The sequence below is a fragment of the Sus scrofa genome, chromosome 1 (assembly GCF_054392235.1).
Source record: "Sus scrofa isolate SSC_HxYL_T2T_F1_AM1 chromosome 1, Sscrofa_HxYL_maternal_Yorkshire_Landrace_v2.0, whole genome shotgun sequence".
NCBI classification, from domain to species: Eukaryota; Metazoa; Chordata; class Mammalia; order Artiodactyla; family Suidae; genus Sus; species Sus scrofa.
In genome coordinates, this window is record NC_139383.1 from 126,838,198 (window position 1) to 126,851,739 (window position 13,542).

Below are 13,542 nucleotides of genomic sequence, written 5' to 3' on the forward strand. Positions count from 1 at the left end.
GCAATGACAGCTATTATTAATTCTTTTTAAATATAAGAAAATACTACTCAGAGGGCTTTAAAAAAATCTTACTAGTGATAAGATTAGAAGCCAGTTCTTTCTCAAATACCTTAGGACTACCAAAAAAATATAGACAGACAGACAGACAGACAGATAGCCTTTCCTTAGGTTACCAAAACTACCTCTGTGGCATTATGCAAGACATACTCACCCTTTTTGTTCTCCACAGCAACCTACCCCAACAGCTGAAAATGCTCATTATGACTTTATTCCGTTGGGTTAACGAACTGACTGCTGCATTAAGGTAGCTTAACTATTGACTGCACTTTTACCTAAATTAAATCATCAAATCATTTCCTCCTCAGTGCCGAAAAGTCAGTGCAGTGAGAATGCTGTGCTTGGAGGAGGTGGCAGTGAAAGTGTACTCCAAGCTTGGTGGGTTGGCCATAGAAGGAGGCTTTGAGGTGTCATCATGATGGGAAGCTCTTGGAAGCAAAGGTCTGCACAGCACAAAATATCTCAAAGACAAGGGTACCAGATGGCAGAAGGGAAAAGCACTAGAAATAAAATTCAGCAATTTTCCATTTTTCCCTCTAGGGTTCACTTTGCCTATTTCTTTACAAGTTAGGAGAGATCACTAGGCTGGGAGTTCACAGAACTGAATTCTAACCCAGCCCACTGTTTATCCATTTGATTCTTGACATGATACTGAACTGTTTTAACTAAGTAAAATCAGTATATTGGGTTTTCCAATCCACTGATCTCAAAGACTTCCACAATAAACTATGTTCTATGGAAGAATGGTCTTTAAACTATTACTTGCTATTTCTAATTGCGTTCTCGTGCCCTCGTTTTTTGCTTACCTAACTAAACAATAAGCTGTGCTCACACATGCATGAAATTCTAGGGAAACAAAGACTATGGTCTCCACCCTTTAGCAGTAGATACACAAAATCCTATTTTTAAGCTTCCTGAGTATTCATTATATAACCATATTTTGCATAATTGTTGTTGACAGAGTAGAAGGTCAAAGGTTTCCATGATAGGTGTTCACTCTACTCACCTAAGTTGTAGGAAATAGGTCCAGAGAAAACATTAATTACTTTCTTTCTAGATCTGACATTCCAGAATAACGTTCCTACCCACAGTAACTGTTCAATATGTACAAATAACGCACTGTCTTAAGACTGCTTGGTTGCAAAATGTGGTAAAACAAACAAACAAAAAATCACATCAAGTTTGCAGATAGGAGTGCATGAGCCAGATTTTTTAATGTTACAAATTCACAATGGCTAAAAAATAGCACACATAAGCTTAACATAATGGCAGTGGGGAAGAGAACAAAATAACACCTCTCACAAGACGCTATTTCCTGAAATTTTTGTGAAATGCTTTCTGGTTTTGCGCAGATACTTGAAATTTGCAGTTAGGAATTAAAATCAAGCAGAATGTTCATTCAATACGATTTCTGGGATTTCTTTGGAGATGTGTGAAAAAGTATCAGCCGACTGGGTTAGGTTCTATGATTATTTGCATATTTTTCAATTTTGATGTTATCTCTTTTCTACTTTGAAGAGGTAATCAAGTAATATAGTGCACATATGATCTCTCTTTTACATGTCTCACTCTGCATACAACCTCATCCTAGCCAACACACATTTTTTTAAATCTGTCTCCTAGTTTTTATTTATTTTTTAATTTATTTTGCTTTTGAGGGCCGCACCCATGGCATATGCAGGTTCCCAGGCTAGGGGTCCAATCGGAGCTGCAGCTGCTGGCCTACACCACAGCCACAGCAATGCAGGATACGAGCCACATCTGTGACCTATACCACAGCTCAGGGCAACTCCGGGTCCTTAACTCACTGAGCAAGGCCAGGGATGGAATCTGCGTCCTCATGGATGCTAGTCAGATTCGTTTCCATTAAGCCACAACAGGAACTTCTGTTTCCTAATTTAAAACTGCCACTGTAACTGTTTTGGCAGAGTCCTTATGGCTTATGTTAATATCATTCAGGGTCAGAAATACCTCCTCTATTGACCGCATTTCAAGTCTTCCACCACCAAATGCTGTTTCCAAAAATGAATAAAATGTATTTTAAAATAACAGGACAGATATGAGTTAAAGAAAAAGTAGGCGGACTCGGCTACGTTCTGGCCTGGAACAGAAAGGGGCATGGTGGATCAGTTCTCTTTTCTCAGGGATGGCTGTTTCCCTTTCCTATCCTCTGCTCTCACCTTCCACTCCACATGGCTTTTAGCCTGGGACCAGAAAGGCAGTGAAGTGTAGGAACCACCAAGCAAAGTCAGTGAGACCTGAGTTGAGATAAGGCTGTTTGGGGACCTTACCTGATATTTCCATACATCTCTGCACCTGCACGAGGTAATGGGACAGTGAGTGGGATCTTATCACCTGGTCTAATTTCACTCGACAGCAAGTGTGTAAGACTTGACGGGAATGAAATACCCAACTCAAATTAATTTGCAGAAACTTTAAACATCTTTCATTTGTAGGAGTCACTGGTCATACCCAAATGTAGACTATTTTTTCCTTTTGTTTTACTCTGAGCCTGAGTGTGTATGTATGTTGACAGACTGCAATGTCTTCAGAAAAGAAGTGGAAAAATAATGAGAGATGTAGAAACCTAAACAAGACTAGTATCTTCAAGTATATGAAAAACTATCATACACAATAGAAGTCAACTTACTAAATATTTTCTCCAAAAGTAAGATTTGGCTTAAAAAACAGAAGTTACTAGAAGAGAGGACTTGGTTCAAATTTTAATTTATAAGCTAGAATTTTCTTTTCTTTTTTTTTTTTTTTTTTGTCCTTTGTCAAAAGACAAACTTCTATGGCCTGTGGAGGTTCCCAGGCTAGGGGTCTAAACAGAGCTACAGCTGCAGGCCTATGCCACAGCCACAGCAATGCTAGATTTGAGCCACGTCTGTGACCTACACCACAGCTCATGGCAACAGCAGATCCTTAACCCACTAAGTAAGGTCAGGGATCGAACCTGCAACTTCATGGTTCCTAGTTGGATTTGTTTCCACTGCACCACTCCGGGAACTACCTAGAATTTTCTAATATAAACTAAGTTGTCTGCCAAAAGACGAAAATTTCTCTGTAGGTGTTCAAATAGAAATTGAATGATCATTTTGAAAAGGAAATTATAGAACTTCTTATGTTTACAGGAGGCTTCATTAGCTATATTTTTCAACTATGATTTCTCTTAATTCTCTTTTCCTTTCAATATTAGCATATTTGGAAGCATTTTATACAAGGTGTCACTACTGCAAATGTTTTGCTTAAAGCAATGAAAAGAGGAATCTCTTAAGGAAATGTCACTGATTTTATGGGGACAACTTTAAATTTTACTGATAGTTAGTGTGGAAAGTGAATTCATATATTAGCAAAACGCTTTTCCATTCAGTGTGAGAGTGTGGGTTTTAGGAGAAAGTAAGGAGACCTTACTAAGGAAAATATCCCTTTCCTGGGGCACCCATACCTACTCTCATTTTTCTGCACTTTTGTTGATTCTTCCAATTTACATGTGGATTTTAATGAATAACTTCAAAGAAAAGCCTACCTAATTTATTTAACCAATACCGAATAATGCATGCTATCTTGAGAAATAGCAATAGACCACGAAAATACTTCTAAAGTTTAATGAATGGGTGATACCTCCTATAAGACTGAAAAAAGAATGGGCTTGGAGTTCCCTTTGTGGCTCAGTGGAAATGAGTATGACTAGCATCCATGAGGATGCAGGTTCGATCCTTGGCCTTGCTCAGTGGGTTAAGGATCCGGAGTTGCCATGAGCTGTGGTGTAGGTCACAAACACGGCTTGGATCCCACATTGCTGTGGCTGTGGTATAGGCCAGTGGCTACAGCTCCAATTGGACTCCTAGCTGGGTCCCTCCATATGCCACAGGTGCGACCTTAAAAAACAAAAAAACAAAATTAAATTGAAATTTAAAAAAAAGAGGAAATAGAATGGTCTCACTTCTTAGGTATGATCTGAATCATTTCTTTCTTTAAGAGAGTCAAGCCATTGTTCCTAGATATTTTTCCTATCTGTTTTCTCAAAATGTCACTTCCCTAATAAGATCATTTCTTGAGATGCCTGTTCACAAGTCATTTTTTAAACAGGTGGACTGAATTTTAATTGTATTATGAGATTTTGCAAGTAAATTAGCTGAGTAATATTGAATCCATCTCCCTTCCTTCTAAGCAGTTATTCTTAAATATGTTATTTTATTTTTTCAAATGAGGGGTACTATTTTGCTTAAAAAAAACCCCAAAAAACCCACGTCCATTGCCATAAACAGTCTCAATTTGATCTGACTGAGGGAGAATACTAATCCAGTAGAAGAAGTGTACAACAGGTGTAACTATTACCACAAGAGCCAGCTGGGCCAGTATTTCTGATTTAATCTTTATTTTGACATTCTCTTCCATCTCCCCATCAATTTCAGGCAGCCCATGAACTTTACATTGACTGCATTTATATAAATAATAAAGGTGCCAGCATTTAGATGTGAAAACAAACATTTGAAAATGAAAATCCATGTTTAAATAGATTTCTTTGGCAGTGGTTTTTTTTTGTTTTTTGTTTTTTGTTTTTTGGTTTTTTTTTTAGTTATTTAAGGTCAACAGATACAACCAAATAAATCCAGCAATAGAAAGTCAGTAATATGTATTTTAGTGTGTGATGTTTTAGCATTTCTGGACCTAAAGTACCAGTATAAAGGACTTTGCTAGAAATGGAAAATTTAAGATAACCTGTCATTAGAGTCTGAGTGACAGGTTCCTATTCAGAAATGCCAAAGAATGGAGAGGCCATTAATATTCATTGAGCATCTACTATTTGCCAGACTCTTAGCAGGAAGTATTTCATTTGGTCTTGAAAATAACTCAGTGAAGTAAATTTTATCATTGCTGTTTACTTGGTAGAAGAAAATGAATCCCTGAGAAGTTAGAAAAACTTGCCCAAGGTCACCTCTCTGGTAAGTTAGATTTGTCTTGAACATTCAGACACATGACCCCCCCAATTCCAAGGGCTGTGCAGGGGCTGAGAAGAGCATGGCTCCTTCAGGCAGGTGCCAGGTAGGCTTAGAAAAGAATTCCAGTTGCTGTTATCTCAGGGATGTGCTTTAACCCCTGTTTGAGGAACATGACTGCATGTTCCCTCTTACGTGGGGCTACAGCAAGATGAAAGTGAAACACATGTTGGAAGTTACTGATGTTTTCTACTTGGCCCAAGTGATTCAACTCCAGGTACTTATTCTGAGGAATCTGAAAAGGCTGAGACAGACACTGCAGAAATGCATAATCAGCTACAGGGCTTGATGAGCAGTGTGTTTATCTTCGTTTGAGTGGTAGAAGGGGGTGGGTAGGATTTGCTGAGAATTAGCGAGCCCTGAAAACACAGGATAAGGCAAACTCTGCATACCCACTTCTTCAGCCCAACTAAGTACTCACTCTGCAAACAGTCAGCATTGAGGAGGTCCTGGCACTTTTCGTGGCACTTCACTCCGCACTCCAAACACTTCATGCCTTGCCGAGCAATGCCCCACAGGAGCCCTTCACACTCATAACAGTAGGTAGGTGTCGTCGCTGTCCAGACCTCAAAATTGTGTGGGGTGGTAGAGGACATGGGGTAGATCAGCGCTTGCAAAGTCTTCTTGAAGACGTGAATTTTCTGTGAAGATGAGAGAGGTTAGCAACACAAGCCACATCAGTGGATCTGGAGAATTTCAGCAGAAAACAAACCATGTTATCACTTTTCCCTGAAAATGCTATTTCAAGGGAACCCCTTGGTTATTGATTCGAGTGATGACTATCATCACAATAACTGTGCAATTCTTCTTTCAGGTTCCAGGACCCCATTCATGTAACTGAACACAAAAACTCCCTAATCTGCAAACTGGACCAAGTTCCACTGCAGTGCAATCTTCTCTCATAACATCATAGTGCTCTGCTTACTTGGCAATGCCCACATCCTCTACCCTCTGAACTCCACAAGGACAACAATGATGAATACTAGTCCTCAGAGCTTAACCTAACCTCTGGCTTCAGCAAGGTGCTCAGGAAACATCAATTGGAAAAAAAAAAAAAAAAAGTTTAGAATGGATAAGCAATGAGACCCTACTGTATAGCCTAGGGAATTATATCCAATTTATTGGGACAGAACATGATGGAAGGTGATACAAGAAAAAAATGTATATATATGTATGCCTGGGTCACTTTGCTGTACAGCAGAAACTGGCACAACATTGTAAACCAATCATTCTTTAATTTAAAAAATACTTTAAAAAAGGAGTTCCCGTTGGGCTCAGCGGGTTACCAACCTGACTAGTATCCCTGAGGATGCAGGTTTGACCTCTGGCCTCCCTCAGTGGGTTAAGGACCAGGCATTGCCATCAGCTGTGGTTAGGTGGTAGACACAGCTCAGATCCCACAATGCTATCTATGGCTGTGGTGTGGGCGGGTAGCTACAACTCTGATTCAACCCCTAGACTGGGAACTTCCATATGCTGCAGGTGAGGCCCTAAAAAGTATTAGGAATACTTATATAAATATGAGAAATACTTAAATACTTTAACCCTCTAGAAACATCACCACCCCTCTTTTGTATCCTACCAGGACCCTCCCCCAATTCTATACCCTAATGCTACACTCCTCTTCACCCCAAAGTGCACGTCTTCTATAGTTCTTTCCAGAGGGAACTGCTTATGTCACCTATCTCTGAGGAAGCAGATCATCAAATAATCCATAAGAAAGCCCTAGTAGTAGATAAAAGTTAAATGTAACACTCTTTCCATGGTGATTTAGGCTTTAAAGGGAGATAATTTTTAATTGCAAGTGGAAGACACTGATGGAGTGGGCACTGAACCAGGAGCCAGGAGACTTGAGTTTCCAAGCACAGGCCTTACCCCATAACCTTTGAAATGGACTTCCTAGGCCAGAAGCTGGATTTCCTGTTTCTCTAGTGCCTGAACACTGCCTATCATTGTTCCTGGTCACATTAAGGGCATAGCCCATTTTCTTGTGTGTGAAACAAATGAATGTTTTGATACTTAAAAGTATTGTTATCTACAGAGAGACTTAAATTTTCTAATCCTCAGTTATCTGCTCTACCTATCTACCATTTATGTTGAAGATCAAACAGCATGATGCTAGAAAATCTAGTCCCTAGACATCAAACATTAAATATACACCAAACATTAGTGTTGGTAGTGGAAACTTGTCTGGATGTGTCTGTCTCTTTGTTTCTCATATTCTGCTATGCAGGGGACCTCCTAGGAGAAAGATTAGCACTATCTGAAGCCACATTTACAACTACCTGATGCATAATGAATGCTTATTTCCATAAATCCTATAGGAGCCTAGCTGATAAATGATGCTAGAAGGGAATAATTTGTATTTTGCATTAATCATCCTTAAATCTCATTTCAGAATATCTTCCCACAGTATTGAAATGGCTAACTTTCCATTATTTTTCAATGTCATAGCACTAGCACGGTAACAGCCTATTTCCCTTTATTAGTACATTGCCCTCATTATATGCTCTTTCAGAATGTGTTTGCTAATGGCAGAAGGAGGTTTCCTACCAGGGCCTTAATTTTACTAAAAATGTTTCTAACTTTTGAACAGCAAGATCCAGCCTTGCTACTATATGAGGGTCAGGTCAAAGCTCTCTATATTTCAAGTGAGTCTCAGAGCAACAGTAGTTTAAAATATGGGAATTACTCAAGTTAGAGAGCCCTGTGTTAGGGCTTATATAGACAGAACAAGTGGATCCATCACTTTTCAATAAAGAGAGTATGAGCTAAAAAATCTCCTGACTTTATACCATAATAAAGATGCCTTGTCTTGAACCATTAAGAGTTCTATCAGAATTAGAAGTACGAATTATTCATCTTTGCTTCCCCTTTACTGCATAGTAGAGTGATAATCAATATCATAAAAGTGAATTGAATGATTCTTGGCATAACAGATCTACCATCAGCTCTCCATAGACAGTTTGATATTCAACTGAGCTGAGAGGTGGTGGGTTTGGTTGTATTTGTAATGGCATAATTTATAGTCTTAGTAGAAAAAATAACAATGCTAACTCAGTAGAATACTGGGTGGTTTTAAAACAGAGTCTGTTGTCGAACACCAGAAAAGTGAGAAATACATATTAGCTTAGAAAGAGTTGGGCAAGGGTTGCTTTCAAATACGAAATTTCTCTTCATACTTTTAGATTAAATTATTAACACATTTTATCTAACCCCCCCATGTCCAGTTTCTTTTTACTTAATTCAAGTGATATATAGTCAGTGCTGTGAATCCTTAGGACTGAGGTAGGAATAAAAATATAAGGAATATTTGCTAAAAAATTAAAGCATACGGAAGGAAAACAAGTGAAAGACATTTCTGTAGAGACAGCTGAGAAGGTTTCATTGACATGTTTTGGCTGGTTTGGTTTTGTTAAAGGGACATGGTCCATTTCATGAAAAGAGAGAGTGAAGCTAAATTCAAAAATATAAGAAACACAGAAAATGTACTAGACAGCACATTGAAAATCAGCTGAATGGGCATGAAAATAAAGTATAACATTTGAAAACTATAGAAGCTGGAGAACACCACTAGATAAATCACTAGAGAGTATATGTCCCCAGTCTCAAAGAAATGATAATGCAAGTTTTTTCATTCTTGATTTGGGGATATGGGCACGGATTATCAAAGGTGAAAATTACTCTAAAATAAGCAGCATGTGAAAACATTTTTTAATCTAGTCAAGCTTAAGATGGAGTGATGATTAGCTTAGAAACTCAGAAAATGAATAGCTAAGGAAAGCACACAAAAAATACAGCTGATGAGAGGGGATTCTCATGTCACAGGGGAAAACTGCATCTTAGGGGAAAAAAGATATATTTTTAGCTGCAAAATAAGATCAGATTAAACAAGATTATAAGGACAGAGAGTGTGGAGTTTTTGTGGAATAAGGCAAGACAGGATAAGGGGCACTGAATAAAAACAAAGCAGGAAAAAACAAGGGGAAACTCTAAAATAAGCCATGAACCATGGGAAGTGGAAGACTGAAACTCACCTATAGGAGTTAGGTTAAAGGGAAGATAAAATATATATACATATATACATACACACATGCACTTAGAACAGGCAGAAGGATAATGAGGCGAAGTTAATTGCTAATCAGATCCTATCTGATATGAAAGGATGGGAACTGGGCATGTTAACAAGAAATGGTCTCTGGTCTAGGTAAACAGGGAACCAGACCTGCAGAAGGAGGTCTGAAGAACAAGCAGAGTCCTTATTAGAATTAGGTCCTCATTGAAATTAGGACCAATGGACAGAGTGGATTCAGCAATTTGGAAGACTTACTGCTAATCTACTTTAAATGTTTCTAAACTTTTCAAATCTTCTACAGGAAACACATTTATTTGCTAATGTGTATGTATGTTCCATTAATAATAAAATGCATGCTCACTGAAAAAGTAAGGTATGAACCAAAATATCATTAAAACGAAAAAATTTTTTTTTCAAAGTTAGGCATGATTTGGTGCATGTTCTTCTAGTATTTTTCCTATTTATAGCCAGCATATTAGACTTTTGCAATGAAGTAAAAAAAAAAAAAAAAAAACAAAAAACCATTATTTTTATATTACTGAAGAGATTCCAGAATATAAGTCAACTTTTACTGTGTTTGGACACTGCTTTAATCTGTAGATATGAGGGTAAGGAATGCTTTCACTCAGCTGAGACTTAGTAGCCAAGTATAACCTATAGATAAAGACATATACTTTGTTTAAAACTCTTGCTCTGAGGAACTGGAATTTAAAGTGAGCTGCCTGGAGTTCCCGTCATGCCTCAGTGGTTAACGAATCCGACTAGGAACCACACGAGGTTGCGGGTTTGATCCCTGGCCTTGCTCAGTGGATTGAAGATCCGGCATTGCTGTGATCTGTGGTGTGGGTCACAGACGTGGCTCGGATCCCGCATTGCTGTGGCTCTGGTGTGGGCCAGAGCCAAGTGGACCCCTAGCCTAGGAACCTCCATATGCTGCAGGTGTGGCCCTAGAAAAAGGCAAAAAGACAATAATAATAATAATAATAAAGGGGGCTGCCTTAATATTATCAATTTTTGAACAATTAGGACACTGGAAGGGAATGAATTGCCTTTTCTATTGATAACTATATGGGGAAATTAAAATGAGTCTGAGAAATAAAGCAATCAAGCTTCCTGCTGAGAACAATTACCAGTGTTTCTGGACCACCAAAATTCCAATCTACCAACTGTTAACACTTATAACGGAAGCAAAGCTTGTTTGCCTCCCTTTGCCACATAATTTTTCTTCTCTTTCCCCTTCCTAGGTAAATCAGTGACTTAACTAATGATGTTCTATTTTTCTCTTCATCCTGTGGGTTCCTCTCATAGAACTATTCAAACCATCTCTTTCCTATACTCAAAACCCATCACATTTTGATAATGCCAGGAGAAAAATATGCTTCTTGTTTAGAAGCATATTTCATGTACTTTATGCATGCTATTTAGAAGAAGAAATCTATTTACTGTCCTCTAGGTATCATTTTGCTATTTCTGGACAAAAGCATCAGAGAGATTTGCAGAGCAAAGATTAGGTACAATGTGACCTTTCAATTTTTTTTTTTTTTGTATAAGCATGAAGGCAGAGTGACAGTAGAATAAGTCCCTGGGTATAAAAACAGACATAATTTCATGACTGATTTACTCATCAGACTAATCATTACATAAGACTGTCTGTAGAAGCCACAATTACTCAGAATGAAGTCAAGAAAATTCATTAACTTGCCCAAGTTCCACAGCCAGTAAATGATGGACCTGGACCAAGATTTTTCTCAAATCAAGGACTATGCTCTAGAAGAACAGAAGCAGGACCAAGAACAATACCACTTGTAAACTAGAAATAATCTGTGTATTTGGTGTCATTGCTGATGACTCCCCTGTCAGTACTCCTTGCAGAAGCACCACGGAGGCACTGGGCTTAGCGTGTATTCTGGACACCTCGTTCTAAGTCCCTGCCCCACTGCCCTGACTGCCAATGCTATGCTTGGCAAGATATTTATTTCTCACTCAGTTTGAGTTAGGTATTATTATATTTATGTAAGGATGAGGTGAACAAGTCTCAGGGAGATAAAGTGTACTGATAAGAAAGGAATTCTCAAGGCAGGAAGAGGTGGAGCTGAGATTCAAATTCAGGTCATACCATGTCAATGCACCTTCATGTATTTGACTGGATTCTTGTTCCTGAGCAGAACAGCAGGGCCCCAGGGTGACTGTGAGCCTGCAGCTTCCAGACTGAACCCCAGGTACCAAGACAGGAGTTCTGATCTGCTTCCTCCTTCCATGGATCTTCCTGGTGTAAGGCTAGGCACAACACTCACGTCTGAACTCCTGATTACTCCCACCTAGATCATGGCAGTCCCTTTTCTTTTTCTTTTTTTTTTTTTTTTTTTTTTTTTTTTGTCTTTTTGCTATTTCTTGGGCCGCTCCTGCGGTATATGGAGATTCCCAGGCTAGGGGTCTAATCAGAGCTGTAGCCACCGGCCTACAGCAACACGGGATCTGAGCCGCATCTGCAACCTACACCACAGCTCACGGCAATGCCGGATCATTAACCCACTGAGCAAGGGCAGGGACCGAACCTGCAACCTTATGGTTCCTAGTCGGATTCGTTAACCACTGCGCCACGACGGGAACTCCGGCAGTCCCTTTTCTTTGGCCTGAATCCTGTTATTGAAAGAAGGACCTCTACTCTCCTAGTCAAATCAACTCTTACTGAGAATTGACACTTCTTATAAACATGCTATTAGGCCAAACATGGTTATAAACTTAGAACAAAAAGTGTTCTAGACTCTCTTTTAGGCTTGGTGATTTGGATCTCTTACTCTACTTGAGTTTCCCATAGCCATCACCTAAACCTGTCTTAAGTTTAAATATCCCTGCCTACTAGAAACTTCCATCATGGACTACAGCACTAGTAGGTACAAAATATATGGGGTTCCTGTCGTGGTGCAGTGGTCAAGGATCTGGCATTGCTGTGAGCTGTGGTGTAGGTCGCAGACGCGGCTTGGATTCCACATTGCTGTGGCTCTGGCATAGGCCAGTGGCTATGGCTCCGATTAGACCCCTATCCTGGGAATCTCCACATGCCATGGGAGCAGCCCTAGAAAAGGCCAAAAAAAAAAAAAAAAAAAAAAAAAAAAAAAAAAAGGCAAAATATAGTATATCAGCCCCTCTCTCCTCTATTATAAGCATCATGACAACAGGCATTTTTAGATGAGTTGTTCTCTGCCTTATTGCCAAAACTTGAAAAAATGCCTGAAACACAGCAGACAGTCAATTCATATTGTTGAAATACTGAATGGATTTACTTGATTATGCTACTGTTGGGGCAAAATGAGGAAATTTCACTGAGAAAGTGAGCACAAAGCTGAGCAGTACAGTGTCAGGCAGATTATTGTTGAGGTACATTAATACTAGATTGTTATCCTGCCTTGTGTTATTAAACTAAAGGGAATATTTAGAAACTATAGTCCTTTAAAGCTGATGATACTGAGCTTCCCAACCAGCCCCAAAGCTCTTCGTGGTGAGCTGGGATTGGTGATGGACAGGGCACCTAGCCATGCTTCATCCATGCCAGCAGCACATATGTGGAGGCAGTGCTGGCTGGCCCATTATCATCTTGCATCAGACTTTACAGCTCTTTCTTTCCTCGGAAAAGATGACTGAGGTTCTTATCACACATCTCTTTAATTAAAATAGAAGGGCTGCCATTTTCCACATGGCCAAGCCAATTTTCTTCATGTAAAGGTGAATATTTCACGCTTTCACAGTGAGGGTGCCTGGGACTCGTGGCACTGGGAAGTGGAAATGATTTGCTCTGGCATTTATGGTAGTTGCCCATGTAATGACTTAATGTGACAGCTTTTCAAGAATGACATTTAATATGCCTGTTGTACAGAAATCCTATTTCATTTGCTCTGTGGGACATGGGCCCCTGGGAAATGGGCTCTATGAGTTTTAGAGGGAGCTGATGGACTCTATTCACCCAATACCCACATAGAGAAACCTTTTACATTAGGCCTTTTGAAACTCAAGAAGTAAAATGCTATTTTTAAGTAACAGAAACATAGATCAATAGCTAATTTAACCATACAGTGAGAGTGTGCTCTCTGTCAGAGTCTCAAAAAATGCAGTAGCTTTCCCCTAGTTTCTATCACTTCCCTCTTAACTCTTCATTGGAATGAGTATTTGTGCTTTAAACCAAATAGCACATCTTCAAATCTAAGAAAGGAATGGTCTAGGCATCTATCAGTAAAAACCTTCCACCTCGATTATTTCATCAAAAGCAATAGACTAGAAACTTTGAGATTTGGAAAGCAATATGACACTTTCTCAAATCCCAGAGAAGGTTGACTCTCTCTTGTATACACACTATAGCGAAAATATTACAAGGCGTGATAAATCCAGTAGATAAGAATAAGCCCCTGGGAA

General features: G+C 39.1%; 1 protein-coding gene across 5 annotated transcripts in view; it reads right to left on the reverse strand.

Moving 5' to 3' along the window:
• UNC13C (unc-13 homolog C) overlaps positions 1-13,542 on the reverse strand; it is a 599,284-nt gene that overhangs the window by 349,335 nt on the left and 236,407 nt on the right. For all 5 annotated transcript variants that reach the window (XM_084969723.1, XM_084969731.1, XM_084969719.1 and 2 more), the window contains one exon: positions 5,482-5,701. In XM_084969723.1, coding sequence (XP_084825849.1) covers positions 5,482-5,701 — 220 coding nt within the window. The remainder of the gene's footprint in view (positions 1-5,481; positions 5,702-13,542) is intronic.